Source organism: Belonocnema kinseyi, chromosome 3, assembly GCF_010883055.1.
Source record: "Belonocnema kinseyi isolate 2016_QV_RU_SX_M_011 chromosome 3, B_treatae_v1, whole genome shotgun sequence".
Classification (NCBI taxonomy): domain Eukaryota; kingdom Metazoa; phylum Arthropoda; class Insecta; order Hymenoptera; family Cynipidae; genus Belonocnema; species Belonocnema kinseyi.
The window spans coordinates 64,283,111-64,305,851 of NC_046659.1; the positions used below are offsets into that span (position 1 = coordinate 64,283,111).

The window sequence follows — 22,741 nt, forward strand, 5'->3', positions numbered from 1 at the left end:
TCCGAGATGCTGCTTTGCTCTTTCATTCAAAATGAGACCTACTCCTTGTTTACCATGTGATTCACAATCTACTCCTGACCATATTTCAAATCCGCCTTTCAAACACGCCGTTTTTTATGTCTTTAGTTTCGTATCTCTTTTTCTCTGTTTCGGGCACGCATAAAATATCTAGTTTCTTCTCGTCCATAGTTTCACGCAATTCTTTTACCTTGAGATCATTTACTCCCCTAGCATTCCAAACACCCAGTCTCCATTCGTCACCTGAAACATGACCTTTAGATTTTCCGTGTGCATGCCTTTTGTCATTAAAAGTTCCAGTCCTTTTCGAGGCTATTTTGTAGTTTGTATTATTCATTGTTTAGATTGTACGCTCAACTAACACCTTTATGCAGTAAGTTTATTTTCTGAGTCGAAATCATGTCAAAGTTAAGTATCAAATCGTCATATGGTGGAGATTGTAGTTCTAACGTCAGTCCCACCAAAAACTTCAGTTAATAAGGGAGGGTTGGGAGAGGGGGGGGAGGGAGTAGAACTGGAACCGAAATTGTGCTATTATCCGTGTAATTTGTACTTGAATGTTGATTAAGTACAAAATTACTGAATTTTTATTCATTAAATAAAATTTTTGTTGCCACATGAAGAAGGACATGTGGACACTATAAAAATGAGGCATGTCGTTAGCTTGAAGGTCCTCTGAAAGTTAGAAGAAAAGGTATTTCTTATTTTGTAGTACCTTCAGAGGTTAGATGAACATATTTTCAAATATAATTACATAAATATTAGTTTCAAATTTGAGTAAATTTAATATATTTGAAATATTCTTATCGTACTTTCAAATCCAGTGAATGACATCCGTATCTCTCAGTGAACGACACCCAACAGAAGGAAGTTTTTAAGGAATTATACGCATATTTTTGATATCCATGTTACTATGATTGCTATTTGCTTTCTTCATTCCTAGGACACCGCCTTCTAAGAATCTTTAACGTTCAATATTTTTTAAATTGATTTTGGATTTCCGAACCTAAAAGATCAATTGCCGAAATTCCAGAATGAATTTGGAAAATTCGTTAACTGATCAAATAAACATAACCACACAATATAAAAAATTATATATAATGATCTTCTTATACAAAATGATGTTCTTTATTATCTAAAGCAACTACATAACATAATATTTCTTACAAATAACTGTCTAAGTTCTTTTAAATTCAAAATCAATACCGGTGCCGTTCACTAAATGCAGGGTGTCGCTCACTGAAAATATGGTGCCGCTCACTGAAAATATGGTGTCGTTCACTGAATTTAAATACATTATTTTTAAATGAATATAAAAATAGTTTGAAAAATAATAATTATACTACTGGGTACTATCTGAAAACGGAAAAAATCTGTCCTTTCAGATGAATTCATCTTCGTTACCAAACAATAATCATATAAATTAATATTATTCTTTTTCTAAAAACTTGTTCTCGGAGCGCCGATAATACCCCTGTTTACCCTAGTTTTAAACTGCTTAATTTATTATTTATTATATCCCATTTACTGAAAAAATTCTTAATGTTTATCTGTACTTTAAAGGATGCTTCACCGGATTATAATATGAAAAATAATACGATTTGCAACTTTTTGGAACTAACTTTCACAACAATTATAGTAGCTTTGTAAATATTCTTTCATGAACTCTATTAAAAGTTTCTGCTGGTATACTTTTTTGAAGGAATAGGCTATTTTTCGAAAGTTTATTCAGTAACAGAGAACAGTTAAAAGCTTGTTTTTAATTTTCCTAATAACGAGGTAGCTCTAAGTCAAATATTTCTGCATTTCCTTTTTCTCTCGTGGAATTTCTTCATCAACTGTTATTAAGTGACTCGATCCTAAAACAGCATGGCACCCATCGCTAGCAGCAGGAAGCTTTTTCACTCCATTGATGAAAATCGAAAAAATCGAAGATACTGCCATATGATGGGTATACATGTTAGAAGAAGAAAAAGGTAATAAATAATAGAAAATACGGCTAAAAAATGAATGGCCAATAATTAACTTTTTAAATCCCTAAAGTTCAATCAATGTTCTGATTCAGCTAGTGGGTGTTTGTACTCAGAAAATCAGGCTTACACAAAGTACGTAGCGTGAGCTTATGGTATAATAAGTTGCAGCTTATCGTTAATCTAGGCAAGCTATCGTTAGTGGTTTGTGTGCAGTACATTTCGATGTGAAATGTTGAATGAAGGATCTTCGTACGGTAGGAACATATTTTGCATCCATATTTCCTGGGCATTAAGTTCTCTTTGAGCCAGATGTGGTCTCATGTGTACTTAACCATTCCTAATCCTGTTCTATGTAAGCGTTAAATTCAGAGCTTTCATATATGTGGACATCTAAGATACACGAAAATTTAACAACACAAGTTATATTCTTTGAGCAAATTATGTTAAATTTTAAAATCTGATTCAATGCGAGTTAATGTCATGATTGTTTCTTGAAATTGCATTTCCTTTGATGCAAAGGCTTCGCATGTAAAAACATTGTATACCTTTCAAGTAAAATAATTCCTCTTGTTCACGTAACTAATATAAAATTGAATTTCCCAGATTCAATTCGTCTTGATAAATATGCTAGAAATTCCGCTTTGAATGCTATTTAAGATTATTAGTGACAAGGAAGGTATTCAGAAATGTCTTGCTGTTCATTGATCAATGCAAGCACAGAAGGTTTGAGTATCTCATATTAAAGTGAAGAAGACACGGAGTGATTCAATTGTCGTAGAGAAGTAACGCATTCGAGCTTTTCAGGGTGCACAACATTTTCTGTAGGTATAATATCGTTGCGCACTGCACTCTGGGACATTCTGTTATTCCTGAGAATTTTTATTTACAGTTAGAAGAGCTTCCACCTTGTCCACATATACATAGAAGGGAGACATCTTTGCTTCGGAATGCACGTGCCATGCCGTATGTAATATCCTATGAGAATCAAACGTGTACCTTGACTCGTACGTGTAAATGGGACACGTTTACTCGCGCACTCAAGATGTATGCTGCGGTCGTTGTCGTATTCAGTGCATTGATCGGAAGCTTTATTTGTAATCCCTAATTCCATGCTATAGATTCTTCTCTCAGATTAACTTGTCATTCAAATAGTTTGACTTTCTGCGATTATAATAAAACCAGTCGAATCCCAGATTTATTTCACCCCAGCTTTAAAATTGTCCTATGAAAAACATTAATGATACAATGCGCAATAATCTGATGAAAATTGAAATCTGTAGATTTTTAAACAGGCATGGACCATCTGACAAAAAAATACATAGGTTGAAACATTTAACAAAAAGAGTTGCCTTTTTGTCTTGATTAATTTAATCAAGAGTCAATTAATATTGGAAATAAATTGGCAACATGACAGAAAGAGAGTCGGAATTTTAGTGCCCGCATTATCGATAAAAAATCTATTCCAACCTGCAGGTTTCGTGCCAAATTGGAATCAGCATCCTGATCAGTGATTGTACTAAATAGCATACTGAACTGAAAGCGGTTGGCAGATAAAGATGTAGTCGATAATAAATATTGCTAACTGCAGATATCCACTTCCACTTCAGCCCTCAATTTGAACTCAAGCATCAGTCGCCACCAGTAATCAAGCACCAAACTTCCGGCCGAGACTTGGCTAATTAATGGAGACTGATTGCTGAACTCTATCTGGGTAGTCAATTGCTGACGTTGTACTATCTATGCTGTTTAAATTCCAATTCTTCGCATAAAAATCCTGCTTCTGACGTCGATGACAGGAAAAAGGGATATCGACAAGCTCCCACTTTAAATTCACCGTCTTCAATTTATTATATTCAGAACAACAAACATAATTCAATTTCAGTAGAAAGCTACGAATGCTTAAAATTTTTATTTTGGCTGAGTTTAAAATCAAAACTGCCAACATAATTATTTCAAATTCATGTAGCCATTAAATGCAAAAAGAATTATAGAAATAACAATGAGGTTGCATAAGTATAGCTCATAAATGCAATATTGTCAAAGGCCAGAGGTATATCATGTGAGGAATTGCAGTGGCCGTAGTTAACCTCCTGAACATAAGCTCAGGTCTCGTGAACTCAGCGTGGTTGAAATTGTTCGCATATCAAAAGTTTACACTTCCTCGGACAACTTCGTTTACCAACATCAGTTTATATCTCCCGATCAAAGGGAACTTGCGGAATTCTTTATCGGAGATTCTTACAAATATTGTTTGCTCCATATAACACAGAAAAGAGAGAAAGAATTTGACTAGACGATGAAATATGCTAAAAATGTCTATTTTCCGATTCAAATGCTAGCAAAGAATTTATTATCGGTATTCAGAAAAAGTTGAGTGTAACTGGTTTTGAAAGAGGATTTAAAAATATAAAATAATTCTTGCTATCTTTTCGATATATTTCATTTTGGAGAAAGTTTTCTTGAAAATCAATGAAGACTCAGCAAGAGGTCGAGGAATTGAATTAGAAAATTGTATTATGCTCACCTGATAGCCATGCTTTTCGCCTTGAGATGGTGCCATCTTTGGTTCATTTCATCGAGTCGTCGCTGAAGCATGACGGCGTCATCTTGACTAGCCAAAGAGCTCAGGAGCTTTCGTCCCGTTCCGTTCAACGAAGCGTAAACATCCCGATGGGTCTCAATTTCTGATTGAAGATCCTGTAACATGCAACAAAAGAACCTGTGTGAGCATTCGCTATTCGTTCAAGTTAAATTTTTATTCTGATGTATCATATGACGTCACGCAAATCATTCCCTGATGCAAATTTGACTTCATGGTTGACATGATTTAAGGTGCCAGTGAGGGAAGGGGGGGGGGCACATTTTTATGGAGAAAAATCGCCCGACAGTAAAATTCATGACAGATTCAGACTTTTTTGTTATAAATGACCGTAAGTCTCCTAGATAAGAGAATAGCGTCTAGTCGCACCAAAATATATGGGTCAATTTAAAGAATAATATAAACGATTTTTTGTAGCAAAATATAAAGCATAAAGTTGAACAATTTAGTTTTACTGTATATGTGGCCAAAATTATATTGGAATTAACTAAAAACGTTAATTTAAGGTTTTTCCAATGTTTCCTACTGTGGCGCTGTGCTTATCTGTCTTGTAATAGCAAATCAGAAAGGACTTTATACTAGTAGAAGAACAAATTTCAGTAGAAAAAGGTATTAGAAAAAAAAGCATTTTAAGTTATAATTAATATTAATTAAAGATTAATTGTTTTAGAGGATTTCCGTTCAAAGGTTACATACCTTACCTGATAAACTGGCGAAAAAAAGATTACGTACATGATCACGAATTTAAAATAATGTTATTTTATTCAGGAATCATTTCGCTATTAAGGTGCACTTAAAATTAGCTAACAATATCTGCTTTTTAAGAAGCTACTTGAACCATTTTTATAAACCTTCCGATAATCTAAATTTTGCTCCTAATTTTTTTCTAACTCGGTGCGGAGTTTCACGGACAGTTTTCTTCGTTTTCTTCTGAACGTCGAAAATTTTCTTCTCTTCCGATGGTCCTAAAATTTGTTCCTGATTTTTCTCTGATTTCTTGGGACAATTGTTTTGTCTTCTAAAACCCCAATCAGCTTATCGATTAACCCTTAAATTCCAGATACAATAAAAAATATTGCGATGAAAACTCTCAGTCAAATACAATCGGGTATTGTGTCACTTTCGCATATAAATGGTTAACTTTATGAGAAGTGTGCTGGACCCATTTCGATATTGCGATGACACGAATCGCTGCACGACACTGAGCGAAACTTGAAAATGAAAAAGTCTTTTTGAATTAGAGCGGGTTTTAAATCGACAGTGCATTTATTGATTCATATATTTAGATGATTCACAATTCAGTAGATGAAATAAAATTGTACATTTTTTGGAGAAAGGAACGACATTAACTTACTGAATAAAAATGTTTTCATTTCTTCAGAAATCCGGTGTTCACTTGGACAAGGGTACAACCCATCTGCGATCGAGTTGGTATCTTTAACTAATGTTTGTAGAAGCAGCGCTCACTGCATAACTGATCACTAAATTTGACGTCATTGAAATGAGAATAGACAGTTTAGTTACAGACTTTATTTAAGAGAAACTTTTATATATGCGCTGAAGCCTTTTAAGAATAGAGCTAAGCAAACATTTTTATAGTAAAAGTTATAAAATACAAATGAACCGAAAATCTGTTTTTATTAGGTCCAAGTATAATTTTTTTCAAAAATGAACGCAAAAAGGGGTTTAAAAATCACTATTTTATATCAAGAGGTATAATTTGAATAAAAAAAACGTCTGATTTCTAGGAAAGTTTCGTATAAATTTAATTTAAAAGATTAACGTCGAGTAGACGCCAGCTGCAATCTTGACCACGCGTTTTTTCTCTTTCGGTCTTCTTTTTTATTTTCGTTTTATTGACGGTAGAGGATTCGTCCAACGTCATATCTCACATTTGGTTTTCGGATGGATGGCCCATACTACGACGTTTCCTGAAATTTCTGCTCGACCTGGCAGAGGTGACGGCTATTTCACGAATATTCGTGATCAAAAATAACGTACTAGTCGACTTGGTTATCGAAATGTTCAAAACTATGACACGCCGATCAAGATGTACACGTACATGTGAATTGTGGAAAAAATTCAGTTACAGATTTTGAAGGACTACAAGTATCAATGCATTTTATTAGCAAACTGTCAAGTTTTATAAATAAATATCTTCACGAAATATTCTTCTCTCTAAATTTATTTACATCATAATATAATTCATTCTTTCAAGACTACAGGGAATAGCTTTTCTTAATTGATGTTTTAATAAAAGCAAACATATATATTATTTTATAGAATGGCATCTTTAGTAATAATTAATCTAGATTATTTATGAATAATTATGAAAAATTCTTTCCAAGAACTAATCGTTTTGTACCAAAATTAATTGGAAAGTAATACACTCACGATCGTTATTCAAAGGGTTTTATCGGGTTACCAAATATTTACACGAAGTTTTAATGGGGAATTTAATGGCATTGTGGTAACTTAATCAGCGCCGAAGACTTATAGTTTTCAGCTTTTAGTTTCCTCGCTTTTCATTTTGGAAGGAGGATTGGCGTGAGACATAACCATTCCGTATCGCCTTTAGATGTAAGTAAAAATAACCAATAAATTTTGGAAATAAAAATTCAAAGAAGAATCAATTCTTATTCAAAAATTAATTCAGTTCACTAAATAACTCATAATGTTAATCATACAAAATGAAAAACAAGAAATTTTTGAAATATTTTGGACACAAAAATCTTTACAAGTTTAACCATGGTGCAGTGACATAAATGAGAAATTTCCCATTCATAATAAGATTTTTGACACCTGATGGAATCAACATAGAACTATCTATTTTGCTCGAATATTTGCTACTCACACATTTAAGCTTATACAGTAGGTTAAATTAAAAGAATTGTTTACGTGTACAGAAATTTCGGTACAAACATGGACACGTGAGGCAGTTTACACTCTAGATAAATTTTTCTACACAGTCGATTCTACGTTGCTTTATGACCAATTTCTTCATGGTCAATTAGAAGGACTTTTTCTCAAATACTTAACTTCTTTCTTATTACTAAGCTCGCTATTGAGCGTCTTGGAATCTAACACGTAGTAAAACTTACTGCAGACTAAACTGTATTACAGTAAATTAAGTTTCAGTCCCGACCTTTTTATTTTTATCTTACAATTTGGAGCTGCTTGTAGACGTTGTAAATTAATCGCACCCCTTAAAAATATTAATAATAATAAAAATATCTGCTAAATATTAGAAAGAAAAATTGACATTTTTAAATGTGTTTTGGAGGGATTAAATATAAGTTATTGAAATTATAAATTCCTTATGAACTGCAGTGCATACACGAACGTGTACTTTACCTTTTCGAAGCGATGCAACTCGGCGATAAGGGCGTAGCATATGAAGATGAAGCGTGCATCTTCAAGATTTCGGGTACGCACCCCCCGAGGAGTAACCCCCTGCAGGGTGGTACGCCCCCTGGGGCAGGTACTCCCTCTGATGACACCTTTACGAAAATCCACTTTAAATATGTGTCCCAGAGTCAGCACATTACCTTGCTTTCTTCGGCACTTGTTTCTACTTTCTATTTATTGTTTAAGTTCTTTATCTATTCATCTTTATCACTGGTTGAAGATAAAAAAATGTTGCAGTTAAATGCACCGCACTTACAATATTCACTCCTTCCACAAAGACAACTTCAAGTAATATTTTCACTTTTTACTTTTCTTACTGATTTAAAGATCTGCAGCTAAATGATAAATATAGTATGCACTATGTATATTCAATTTTTGTGAAACAGTATGTTAAGTTTATGTTGGACAATTTCACCGATTGCTTGAGATCTTAAGGGGCGAGAAATAGAATGCAGGACAGAGTGAGCGTGAATGGAAAAGATATATGAATAATGTATGGTGAAAGAAACTGAAGTAACCAACAAGAAGTACCGAGCAGGATTCATCGCTACGTCTCGAATCGAATTGTGTTTCGCCACTTAACAGAGGGAGAGTCTGAATCTGACAAACCTTTCTCTAATGGACTAGCAAATTATATTTTATCCTCTCATTTGAATTTCATATTGCAAGTCTTTTATTTTAAGATATTCAGCAAATATAAAAGGTCGGTCTTAGATTACTTGTCAAGATTTAGTTGTGAAGTATGAGATTTTTGTGATTAAAAAAAAAGTTTGGAAGGAAATTATTGTTACTTGTGGCAATTCTAAAAGACAATTACGTCACAATCTTTTCAGCATAACCTGGGCTCAGTTATAAATTCGGTGGCGAATTCAGAATTTTGCAAGTTTCAATATGGATTATGTAAGTTGGTGTTTTGATTATATTTTTTCCTTTTCTGGTCTCAGATCCTGGAGCATGATGGTATCTAGTCAAAGAGAATCATTAGTGGAAATCAAAGGTTACCTTTTACATGAAATTAAGATTACCATTATCTCTTCATGACTGGCAAGAGCTTAAAGATAGTACTACTAATTAATGAAGTGTGTGATTGCACATTTTTGTGTTACTTTCGATATGAAAAAAAAAGTTTAAAGGGTTAAAATCTTAGAAAGTCAAAAATAATTTTTTATAACAAAGTTGGATAAAAACCCTAGAACTTCATTAAAAGTCGCGAATGATGCACCAACCCCTACTAACTCTATATCAACTGACGTCCAGAGATTTGAAGGTAAGTTAAGGGACTTCAAGAGAATTCTTCTTGAATTAAAGTGACTTAGAGTGACTTCAGACATTTCTGAAGACTTCAGGAAATTTCATAACAAGTGCACATCTGACTTTACCAGTTACTAATCCAATGCTCAAAACTCCCAAATGATAGCTATGTTTTGAACTGGCCAACAATATTTGATACTTATTTTGAGGATTTTAGTCATAGGGATGTCGATGAGAGTCACGGAAAGCAAAGACGAGTGGATTAAGATTCTAGTGGTTGAGAGTGAGGTGCGTCGAGCCAGAAATGGAAGGAAAGGGTGAAAACGGGCAAGTTAAGCGGCTTTCGGACGATTTGAGAGGACCGCACCAGCCGATGTCGCATTCTGGTTTCATTCCCTCGCCCATCAAAACTCAACGATTTTCTTGGTTAAATGTGACATTGCCTCATTTATCACAATATTTCACAATTCATCATTTTTAATCTCATGTAAAACGATTAATAAAACAAAGAGAGTTTCTTTGTGCGAAAACAAATGAAATAAAATTAATCAATTAAAACTTTGAAACACATTAATTTTAACACTCAATACATATTTGGAGATAAAAATGTTTACCAGTGAAAAATCCTGGACATAAAAATTGATGTTATAACAATGACACAATGCCAGTGCTTTATAAGCTTTTCCGTCTTCAAATGTTATTTATAAGCTTTTATTAAAAGCCTCGTCACAGATATTTAGTGAGCGTAGACCTAATATTTTCGGTAAGTCTAGGCATTGCGTTTGATTAGCATAAACATATTTAATAAAATTAAATTTTGGAAAAAGTAATATCTTGCTTATATATAAAAATGTGTAGGGATGATTTAAAAAAAAAAGAAAAAGAGGATAAAAACTCTGACTGACATTACATTTGACACAATAAGTCATAATTTTCATATTATCTCTTGAAATATGTGTTGAGTTAGCACTAAAATTTTCCTTATAGAAATAAGAAATTTTGAGATCGCAAAATAATTAAATTCCGATCATTACTAATTATTTAATGGTTTTTAACTTCACTTTTCGATATCGTGAATATTTTAAAAATTGATTAAACTGAGAACATACTCCACCTGCAGTAAATCTCAAAATGTCTCAAACCTTCATGATGATTTTTAAAATAAACGAAAAGATTCAATGTTAATTGGTGCGAATTTTTAAGGATAAATGAGTGTACATTTTATACAAAATATTTGTATTTAAAATGGTTCATTGAAAAAAGTTATTTAGATTTTTATTTCTTAGCTTCTGCGGTGGGTAAAAGCTGTAATTCTGATTCAATCATATAGATCAATAGCTGATTTTATTCTTCTCGAGATCCTGCTCAACTATTGTACCAATTTTTGTACCTCAACCGCCCCCCCCCGCTTATCAAAATACATTACTTAATTTTTTCAAATATTTTAATCAGTGGATTATTAAATGCAATTTTCTTTCTTACTATGCGAGACACCTTAATAATGAAATAATTAGAAGATATTAGAATGAAAAGAAAATAAATTAAAATAATATGGAATATGCAACAAAGGGACTGTACTTTGCTCGAAAATTAAAACGTATAAAAAGCTGTGTCATCTAGTAGAAAAATATATATGAAAAAATAATGTTGCACTATTTTTTAAATTACTAATACATATCTCCAATTATGTACTACTTTTAATCTTTATGAAGTTCATTCTAAAGAGAAAATTCCGCACGCTGAATTTTTCCCAAGAGTTACTTTAGTGAATAATAATTGCTATTTACTATATAATAACCCGTAGATCTGCTGTCCAACGGATAAACCTAGTAAGTGACTTTTGCCATAGAGGTTATTTTCTCATGCGCATGTATCGGAAAATAGTCTCTATGACAAATGTCACTTACTAGGTTTTTCTGCTGGACAGCAGAGATTTATTTATGCATTTTTCTAAAATTTTTCGACAAGTTAAGCATAAACTAAAAATAACATAATCATTTTAAGGAACGATTGCGATCATAATAATCGCTAATTAAAGGTAATTAAATGATAATATTGATAATGTATAATATACAATTTTCGAAAATTTTTAACCAAATCACTTAAATTTATATTTTTAAGAACAATGTCGAAGTTTGAAAGATTTGATGAAAGGTTTTAGAAAATTTTACTTTCTCAGAAAAAACAGAAGATGAGCTTTACGTCGATTTCCGACGAAAGAAGCGCTGCAACAAAAATTAACTTTACAGGATAAACTTGAACGAAATATCGGTTAAACTTTCTTTTGTTTTTCCATGACAACACATGTGTTTTAAAAAACGCGAAGTTGTCTGAATAAAACCTAATCCCTCTTAAAAATTTCCTGCAACAAATTTTTTCATTACATTATTGTGTGTTCTGTTTAATCTGCCGTCAAATCAAGAAAAATAGAATACCATCTCTAAACGTGTTGAATAGTTATGCAGATGGTAGCATATTTCAAAAATTGTAAAAGTTCTTAACATTTTCCATACCCCCCCCCCCACACACACACATGAAAAAGGCTGTTCCATAATTTATGGGTGGCCACTTGAAAAAACTATCTGAAATTTAACAACGTTCCAGTTTTCATACCGCTCTTATTAAATCACATTTAGTTACATTTGACTAACAATTAGTTTTTCACTAATGCACAGTCAAATTAATGGCTGACTTCTTGCTTCAAAAATTAGTCAAAGCAAATGAAAAATTATCAGCGAAAAATACTGAAATTTCAGTCAACTGATACTCATTAGTTTTCAGAAAATTTTACTGAAAATTTGTATAATTTTTTCATCACATAAGCGAACCAATACTGTTTAATGAAGTTAATTATTTTAATTAGTCAAATTTGAATTAAAAAATTAGTGAATTTTGAATAAAAGCTGGTTAAATTATAATTGAAAAATCAATTTCTTGCAACTTTTTTTTTCCTTTTTAGTATCAAGAACGATAAATTGAGATTTATGTGTTTTATACATTACTTTTTTTTCATCCACAGCAATTTGACAAAATACGCAATGCCAAGATTTTTTCTTTCTTTTCCTGAGTTCCCAAAGGAGCTGTGGTATCTCATATCAAAGCTGTGAATCCGTCTAACCTAGTTTACTGACTAAAATCTTCAATAAGCTATATTCGATGTCCTGCTTTGTAGTAATCTCGATCGAAGCCCTGGTGTTAGATGTTTCGAATGGCTTAGCACGCACGTTGTACATACAACGAAGGGACTATACGATTTTGGTGAGGGCTATACGAGTATGTTCAATTTCAAACCGGAAATTTCACATCCGCTAGAATATTAGAGTTTATACGGCTTCTCTGAGGTGCCATAAAAATATACATTCCGCGTTCATGTGTACAATGAAAAAAATGGTCTAGCTGTCCCAGCTAACCGTTTAGCTGGATTTCGTTTTTCAAGAAAATATAGTAGTATCACCTAGATTTCTAGCGTTTTAGCTAAATTTGCCATATAGAAATTATCTAGGTCAGTTACCTAGATAATTTCTAGATGGAAAAATTAGGTAAAATATCTAGAAATCTAGGTGATACAGCTATATTTTCTTGGAAGACGAAATCCAGCTAAACGGTTAGTTGGGACAGCTAAACAAGTTTTTTTCAGTGCAGAGACTTCATAACGCACCTCACTCTGTATTTTTGATTTGCAACTAAACATTAACGTCTTTAATATAGTGGGCATCCACAAGAAAAGAACCCTTATAACCAGTTATAATTTAGAAGATATTCACGTTTTTCTAAGTTAAGGTCAAAATTTTTATTTGCAGGTTTTAGTTGGGGAACAATACTGGGACCTATAGTGAATCTATTAGGACCATACACTGTAAATCCCCTTCGAGCGCTGTTTCGGGTATGGGCTAGAATGGCCTTCACTTAAATCTAACGTAACCTTCGCTCGCTGCGAACATGCATGGTGCCCCTTTCGGTCCCGCCGCCGTTGCCGCATCACCAAAATGACGAGGACTAAAAGTCTGGGAATAATTTAAATGGGATTCCCAGCGTCCTTAAATATAGAAAGCAAACCGAAAGTAGATATATTTCGTGTTCGAACAAAAATTGTAAAACGTGCCTGATTATGGCCTAGGCGGTTCATTATGGGCTTAAAATCAGGGTATTTATTCGGCTATGTAACCCTATACCTAACTCCATACCGCATATAAGGACGGCCGCAACTATGCACATATGAAAGTGTGTGTAGGAAATTCAAACATTCTTCGAAAAGGCTCCGTTATATTCTCTCATGAGCACTATTTGACTTGCATAATTAATTCACCCACTTAATGAAGCTATCTAAATCTGCAAGTTTGAAAATTGTCTATTCAATTCAATAATCTAGGGATTTAATTGGATCATATTTCATATTTAAAGCTAAATTGGAAGCTTTGACTTAGCAATTCAACAGAACATTAATAAACCAATATGCACTCAAACAATGCGTTACCGTAGGAAATTGAAATTAAACCGCACGCCAATGAAAGTGGGCATTTACTTGTTATTTTTTCTAGACTTTGTTGCTTTTTATATGAGAATTAAAATACTCGAAGTTAAAGCAATCTTAAATTATTAATTCAGGTTTTTGTTTCATTAACTGCAGCAAGCTTATAGAAAGACAGACAAAAATATTGCAAAAATAAGAAAATCGGTGAAAAATCTAATGAAAAGTGTACAAGTGGTACATATCGAAAAAAGTCAGTTTTCCCGTTAGACTAGCAACTTAGCTATGCGGTCGGAAAACAGCCCTAATACATTGAAAGCTCCTAAAGCTTACTTGTGACAATACAAGAAAACTAGAAAAGCCGGTGACGCTTTGTTAAGTGTTTATATTTTTTACTTTCTTCGTACTCGAGGCTTTTGAGTTTCCTGTTGAGAATTCATTAGACTTTTCAATGTTGAAAGAGGAAAAAGGACTGTGCCTTCGGCAGCTTTAAAAAAGGTTAAAAAGATTCGCAACCATGAATTTCAACCATTAAAAGGAAATATGTAAAGCGAGTTATGATTCATGTGAAATGAACAATCTTAATTCAAAACTGAGTACTCGAACTGAGTTAAATTTTCTTAAATTTAGGCGACATTCAAAATTAATTCTCTATGTAAAAGTATTATTATGGTGAAAATAAGTGCAAGAAAGGTTGCATAGAGTCCTAACTAAAAAACTCGAGTGGGTCCAGAGACGGAGTCCGGCAATGTGCGTGGGGTAAGAAGTCGATACTAAAATACCCTAAGTACCCTAAATAAATACCCAAAATATCCTAAATACCATAAGAAAAAATTTGACAGCCTATGCTAAAATGTGTTATATTATGTATTGTTCGTAGTATCTAAAATCGCACTTATGATGGCGCTGTGATAGAACATACTTCATGCCCAAAAATTTAAACGCATGCTGGGCAAACATTGAGAATAATCATTTTTGAAATGAATGCAATGCAATATTAAGAAAAGCATTTCTTTAAATGAAGCTGCCACTGCTGGAATCTAATAAACAGATTTATACGCGAACATGTATCTTTGAAGTCTTCAATTATTTTTATTATTATATTATGAGTAATTGCCAAAGAATAAAGCATATAATACATGGAGATTTTCGGAAAAAAATAATTACAAATAGGGAAGAGGGTTTTCGCAGATGATTTTGTGAGGAGAATGAAATTGTTTCATTCGCTAGTGATGAGTGTTTTATTTTACGGAGTGGATGTTTGGGGGTGGAAGGTAAGTGAGGAGGTAAATAGAATACAGGAGAGGTATGCAAAGTGGACACTGGGGTTGGAAAGGAGAACGCCAAACTATATTGTCAGGAGGGAGACAGGAAGAACGAGTTTAGGGATTATAACGGAGAGTCGAGCGTGTAAATATGAAGAGACATTTTTGGAAGGGGGGGGGGGAGTAGCTGCTAAGGGAGTGTTGATGGGAGAAGGAGAACAGACGTAGGGGTGCGAAGATGGAGATGGAAAGGGAAAGGTATTTTGGAACGAATGGATTGCAGATGGATGAAGTGAGAAGAATGCACGAGGAAGTAAGGAAGGTATACGAGTTGGTTCAAAAGAATGGCATGGAAAAAGAGAAGGCAGAAGTTAAGGAGAGAATAAGACAGTCAATGTCGCATAGACAGGGGATTTTAATAGGTTCTGGCTTTCTAGAGAAAACAGAATGTGTTAATTGTACGGGAAGGGGGATGCAAAAGTTGAGCACTGGTTGGAGTAGTATGAAGAGGTGGAAAGAAGTGGGATAAGCATGGTGGTATTGTTGCATGAAAGGAGGGACAAAAGAGCGGTAGCATGGGCGAAGGGGGTGTTGGGTAAGATGAACAAGAAGAGAAGGAAGGACAGAGAGGAATGGAGAAGGAAAGATTGTAAATAGGAAAGGAAGCATAGCGAGAAAATAACGACATGCGTGCGAGGCGAGGCGTGGCGTAGCAAGGAAGGTTAGGCAATAAAAGCGAACGGATTAGACATAAGGTGTGAATGGGTGTTAATTATTGAAAGGTACTTGTAAGAAAATTCTGTGAAAAATGGAAGTGTAAGTAAGTCAATTTTTTAAGGCCAGCAGGCCGAAAAATAAACGTTTATCTATATTGTTTAAAAATACCAATTTCCGATAAAAAGCAAATATAACCTAACTCTCTTTAAAATTGTAAGTTTAATTTTTCAAGTCAGATAATTTTTGTTTCAAATATCCAATGTCCGGTGAAAAATGCTAATACACCCTAGTAATGTTCAAATATTGCAGATATTTTTGGAATTATAATGATTTTCTAGTAACAAAAGCCATTTTAGACGGAAAAAATTAATTTAACGTAACTAAGAATAGTTTAGGATTGTAAATCTTCTATTCAGCATAATGTCTTTTATCTAAAATAACCGATTTCCATTGAAAAATGTTAGCACAAGTGACAATTTTTCTAAAATTTTTAATCTTTTTAGAAATTTATACTATTTTCCGGTATAAACCAACAACGAAAAAGTAAAGTTATACGAAAATTGTGAATTTAATTATTCTGAATGATAATCTAAAAAACTTCACGATTTATTCTTTAATAAAAATACTAATTGTCAACCAAACAAACAAATATAACAACGAAAATGTTTCAAATGTAAATCTTCTTAGAAATTTAATTATGCGTTGTTAAAATAACCGATTTGGTGTAAAAACAGTTAACATAACTTTACATAGATAAAAAATGGTAAATACTCTATGAAATTTATACCGATTTTCTCAAAAATACACCTAGTTAACTTACAATTGGATACAAATTTTTAATCTTCTTTGAAATCTAATAATCCTTTAGTTAAATACCGATTAACGGTGTCATAGGCCAACATAATCTAAAATTGTTATAAAGTTGTGGATATTCTTCAAAGTATATATTTTTTAATAGCAGTTTTCCTGCAAAAAATGAATATAAATTTATACTGTACAAAATAAAAAATCTTCTTCGAACTATAATCACTTTTGTTTTAAAATACAAAACCTACAAACGATTTAAAGCAAAAAACACTAACAAGAACACATATTCTATTTTCAATGACTTATTAAATAATTTCACAGTTTAAATGCAACTGCGCAACTGTATTAAGCTAGCTGTGAATTTGGTATCAGATGTTTCCACTTTCTTTGTATTTCCAATTCTGTGGTGCTCATTTTCTGTTTAAAACAAATGTTTCAAATATTATAAATGGCCACAACTTCCTCACTCTATGGTAAAATTGATTAATATTGAATGTCAATCGATTTGGTTAGAACCAACAAATCTTTTCTGTTCAACATCAACTTAAAATTATGCAAATGAGCAAATTTTTACTATAAAAATCGTTTTTTCAAATAATATAGACGACCATAACTTTGTTACTCCTCAATACTTTTAATACTTTTTAATAAACTTTTATTACCTGACGGCGGAATCTGACTGGGTCTCACAGAGCCAGTCGCAACCATTAAAGGGCTATCGAGCTAAATAGGTGGGAGTTTGGAATCCCACTATCAGCAGTAAGCTACGCCATATCGCCTTTTCGAATTACGATTGTCCAGATGGGAATGTACGCTCTCGATTTTACAATCAAGGATGATCTCTGGCTCCCGCATGCGGCATCATTGCCCGAAACGTCTATTGATCCGTCCTGGATAATGCTGCGTATTAATAAATCATGCCCTATGACTCTCTACTGAGCGAGTAATATTATCTATAACGCACTTTGATTTCTTGCTATGCGAGATATATGGAATGACGCAATTAAAATTCAGATACTTACAAATTTCATGGATTCTTTAACATTTTAGTTTACACCCGGTTCAAAAATAAGTAATGGAATAGCGAGGCAAATCCGAATGTTAAGATTGCAGAATAGGATCAAAGGCGAAAATTTTACTGCATATCAGAGCGTTGCGATATAGTGTTAATATTATAGACTGTGATATCAGCGGATTGGTGGGATTGATTTAATTATTATTTACTTAGAAGTGACGCTGAAATTGCGATAGATATTATTACAAATTTCAATAAATCCAGCTGGACTTTGTAATTTAACTTGGGTTAACTTTGGATTTAACTTGGTTGAGTAATTAAAATGGAATATGACATATTTACGCTTTTAACAATTTTTAAACAGATGGTATTGATACATGAAATCACGGTCATATACACAGGTCCGGAGATTCTCATCGAGCAGGAAGTTCCCTTATTTAAGCTTCTGGTTAATTCCAAATGTTTCCACTAGCAGTCGTGTTACAGTAGGATAGTGACGATTTAATTTGAAACTTGGATTTGATGAAATTAATGTTTCGACATGTATTAATTAGTTTAAAAATATGAAATAAAGTTGCTGTTGAGCGGAAAAAATTACACCGGCACACAAGATTGCCATTCTCTTCGTAGAATATTTTTACATCGCAACTTAAAAGTAAATCTTTTTCATTTCAATTTAGAAATATTTCTTTCCACTTTTTTACGGAACAATCAAACGGAATTATTTCATATTTTGAGAGATATAGCACATTTGTGGCTACGTAGGTTTATTCATCAGTTTTCACGCCTACTTTGCGCCTGGATATCGAGGCTATATACAGTTTTGCATACAAAAACTTTAAATTATTATTTTTTTGCACTAATAAATATAACAGGCCTGAATTACTCAAAAACGATAGATTTGTCCGACGTAAAGAGTAAATAATTGCAAACACGTTTTCTTCAATATCACTGTTTGACTGTTTATTAGCATAAGTTATTTTGACATCTTATAAAATTCTCTTTCCACTTGAAACTGTTTCAATTAAATTGAAATTCTTTAATTCCAATTGGAATCTTAAGATCTCATCATATTAAATCGACATAACAATAATTATTATCTGACTTGAAGAACATTTAAAATGAGATTCAGTGTTAGCAAAGTTTCTTTATAAAAGGAACTAGGTTATTGTAGGTACAGTTACTTCGTGAAAATAGGAGCTTGCTACATTTCCAGTAATTAATTAAATTGCCTTAAAGTTGCTGCAAATTTTATTTTTTACATACGGAAACGGATCTTGCATATGTAAATGGAATTTACAACAACAAAAAATCAATGTATCGTTTTTACTATTCACAATTGAAGATTTTCCAATCGCAATATAAAAATAAAGAATTTGCAATTATAAATCTTAAAAACCTAACTATTCCAACAACAAAAAACATTCCGAATTACGTACATTTAAACTCTAGATCTTCCAAATTATTCAATTGTAAATTTTTTAAATTAAAGAGTTTTTAATTGTAACTCTTCAAAATGATAGAACTTTAAATTGTATCGTAAATCTTTAAAATTAAATCTTTCAATTTTAAAAGTTTAAAATTAAAAATCATGCCAGTTTTAAGGTTTACAATTAAAAATGATGCAATTGTGATGATTTAGGTTCAAAATTTCTTCAAGCTGGAAGACTGGAAATTAAAAACTTGACTTTTCACTTACGAAATCATCAAAATTTGAACATTTTTATTTATACATCTTTAAAATTAAAGAGCTTTCAATATTAAATCTTCAAATTTTTAAGGTTACGATGGATCAGTGACAAAAACCTTACTTGTTATTTTTGAATTTGTCGCTAGCCACGACTGTAATGGTTATGTGTTAAATAAATGCATAAATGGAAAATTTCACACAGTTTCCTAAGAAAAGTGATCGGAAAGGCTTAAATTGTTAATATTTTCTTCGTACACACATGGTACTGGTTTGCCCTAAATATTTTGAACGTGTAGGCACGGCCCTGAGAGGATATTATTAAGGACACATTGCTATGTTTGTAAATACGCACACACAGTAAGTGAACATAGAATATGCCTTTCTCCTCCCTTTTCCCTCGACTATTGGTTTAATTGTCATAGGACCACTACGCTGCTTACCGTGGCCACGCGTTGTTTGTTAACTGGGTTAATGGAATATATCGACGCGTGTGATTGACGCCTCTCTAAATTTCTCACTATTTACGAGACTGATGATTTTCAGTATCGACATTGCATCGGCTACTATCGCTGCAATTCAACGTGTGAACGAAACGGATAAATTCGATTTTAACTCGTGATAAAAGGCCAAATCGAGAGTTAAATCAATGTGTTCAAACGTTCTACTACCCACAAGAAAGAAAAACACAGCTTTCATGACATATATCAAACTCAAAACACTAACAGTTTGCTTTTTGTAAAAACAGATTCAAAAAATTCAAAAGGAAACAAAGATTAAATAGATTAATTGTAAATAAATATCATTTAGATGAACTAAAGGAATCAGATTTATTCCGATTTTTTAAATTATAATCTTCAAAAAACGACCGGGTTACAAAAAATTGCTTCAGGCCTATTTTTGTACTTTTTTGGGGAATAAATGTTGAGTAGCTTTTCAAAAATGACAAAAAAATACTTTTAGTATTTACTACTTTTGTAATCCTATTCGGATCACAATGGGTTTTTTTTTCACACTCAGGACAATTTTCAACTTTCTTGCTTTAAAAATATTTATTTTCGATTCCATATTTTTGTACATATTTCTGTTTATTTTAGCCAAAATTTGGTTTATAGGTCTCTAGTTAGTAAAATATTGTGACATACAGTGTACGGCCGGTAAAGCTTTCCCAACACTCTGACCAGAAACGTGCCGCCCAAGAAGTGCTCTGAGAGCTGATAAATATTCATCCCTCCGGATACACTTTAACATCACAACGCCGACCTAGCTCAAGTTTGCCTAATCCGTGTGGTGGTGAATACTTGTCCATATACAATATTGCAACCGCGTATGTTTCATATATGTCTGCTTTATACCCGAAATTCTGGACAGACGACTGTTGATCTCTGAAGCTTCCGTCCCACGAGATTTATTACTTCAGGAACGTAGAATCTCCCTTATAGAATATCGCAGTAAAATTACGAAATGAGGCGCTTGTTCGCAAAAAATACATTTGTATAAAGTTCCGAAAAAAGAGTACCTTTGATTAATTTGTAATTCACCATGCCGATGTATTTTGATACACTGACTATAAATATGGTAGTGAAAATATCCGTGTTTAATTTTCAGAATTAAACTATGAAGAAATTGGAATTTCAAACAAGGTTTCGCTTCTATTAAAAAAAAAGTTGATTTAAACAAAAAAAATTTTTAAATCAAAGTCGTAGAACAAAAAAATACACTGGAATTAGGATTTCTGCAAGTTAGATTTGTACGTTCCTTGAATTGCTGTCCTTGGCAATTAACTGATGAGGGCCATTTCTGTTTACGTTTGGAGTCTCCGGATATATCCTGAATGCCACTGCGGAACATAACCGAAACCGCGCACAAATCCAGATTCCAGTGTATATTTTTGTATTGATTATTTTTTCCTCTGAAACCATTTTTTAACGAGAAAGATGAAATTTAAAAAAAATCAGGCGTACCCGTAGCTAATGAGGAGAGCTAGAAAGAAGGATATGGTTTGATGGAATTAAACCTCTCCCTCCTCACCCTAACCCCTTTTTTAGACATTGGAAAGGAATACAGGAATGACTTAAATCATTTTTGTGACCACTCGCAGGGTTGACTTTCTCCACAAGACTCTGGAAAGGGATAGGGTTGGGAATTACATTATTTCTTTGACCAGTCATAGGAATGTTTTTATCGCCCGCCCCCTTCTCAGCGATACACTGGAAGGGGGTATGGGTGTGACTTAAATGATTTCTGTGACCAGTTACAGGGATGCCTCACCCTCCACCAAATATTGAAAAAGGGTTAGCGGCGTATTATTCACTGAAATAAATGGAAAACAGGACATTTTTATAGTTTTATCATGTTTTGACCTTGAAAAACAAACCAGCTCATCAAAATACATGGGTATACTTAATTTTAAATTATTCACAGGTGCCCTAAAGGCCTGAGTGAACGACGATCACTATATGCTATTCCTACCCGAGTAAAAATGCTTCGATTTGAGTTCGACTTGGTTATGTCTTGAGTTCGTCTCCAAGACATCGACGTCTGGCTGCGCATCAAAACTGAGTCGAGACATAAGCCTTCGTCTCACTTTTATGACCACGACAGGTAAAACGGAGTTTACATGTCTCAAGTCAAGTCTTGTCTTGGCTAAGACGACGTTTAGTTGTCTCCAGGAAACCTGACTTATTACGAAACTTTCTCAGCTCATAATAGAGATTAAAATGGATGAATGAAAAATTTGTGATTATGAAATTAGTTATTTTTAATTAAAAAATTCAGAATCTGTGGGTCTGAACGAGTACAGCCCTTAAAAATTTTCTTAAAAAAAATAAAAAATGTAACTTTCTAGAAGGATCTCCTAAACTGTTAGAAATACGTAAAAACAAACAACATTTTCGGTATCATCATCAAACAAGTATAATACAATTGAAAATCCGCAAATAAGTTGACTGAATATATATATATATATATATAATTAAAAATTTGTCATAAGGACAACCGCAGGATTTCGCCGGGAGCGGGTGCTAATCTGAAAAATTGCACCCGCTCCAAGCGAAATCGCGGTAAAATTTCAGCTATAACCACGTCTCACAACCGTGAGATAAGTGGTTACAGTCTAGTGGTTACAATCACACATTGAATGCGAGACGCGTACTGTCATGCCCAGCCTATCTTTATGGCAAGTTGATGCATTCGTCTTTTGGTCTTATGATCAGCCGTTGGTTTTGTTTTAAGGTTCGCATCGGCCAAAGCTCTCGCTACATTATACACACAATAATTGATAGCCCAGAGGTCGGATTCACCGGAAAAATGTCCACGAAGCTCGTCATCCATTTCAACCAGATCTTTAGGCTTGAGAGAAACCTTGGTGTTGATGTTTCTCCAGGTCATAAAGCATTGCTCTTCATCTATTGGATGCCTGCCCGCGGTTTGTCTTAGTGTCGCCTCTCTTTCTCTGTTGCCGGCTTGTTCTAGCTGTGGTAGAGTAGGCATTCCGCTTACATAGCCCCTTTTACGGAGTAGTTCAGCATGGT

General features: G+C 33.4%; 1 protein-coding gene across 3 annotated transcripts in view; it reads right to left on the minus strand.

The window, feature by feature from the left end:
* LOC117169703 (dystrophin, isoforms A/C/F/G/H) overlaps positions 1-22,741 on the minus strand; it is a 747,733-nt gene that overhangs the window by 124,456 nt on the left and 600,536 nt on the right. For all 3 annotated transcript variants that reach the window (XM_033356199.1, XM_033356198.1, XM_033356200.1), the window contains one exon: positions 4,516-4,688. In XM_033356199.1, coding sequence (XP_033212090.1) covers positions 4,516-4,688 — 173 coding nt within the window. The remainder of the gene's footprint in view (positions 1-4,515; positions 4,689-22,741) is intronic.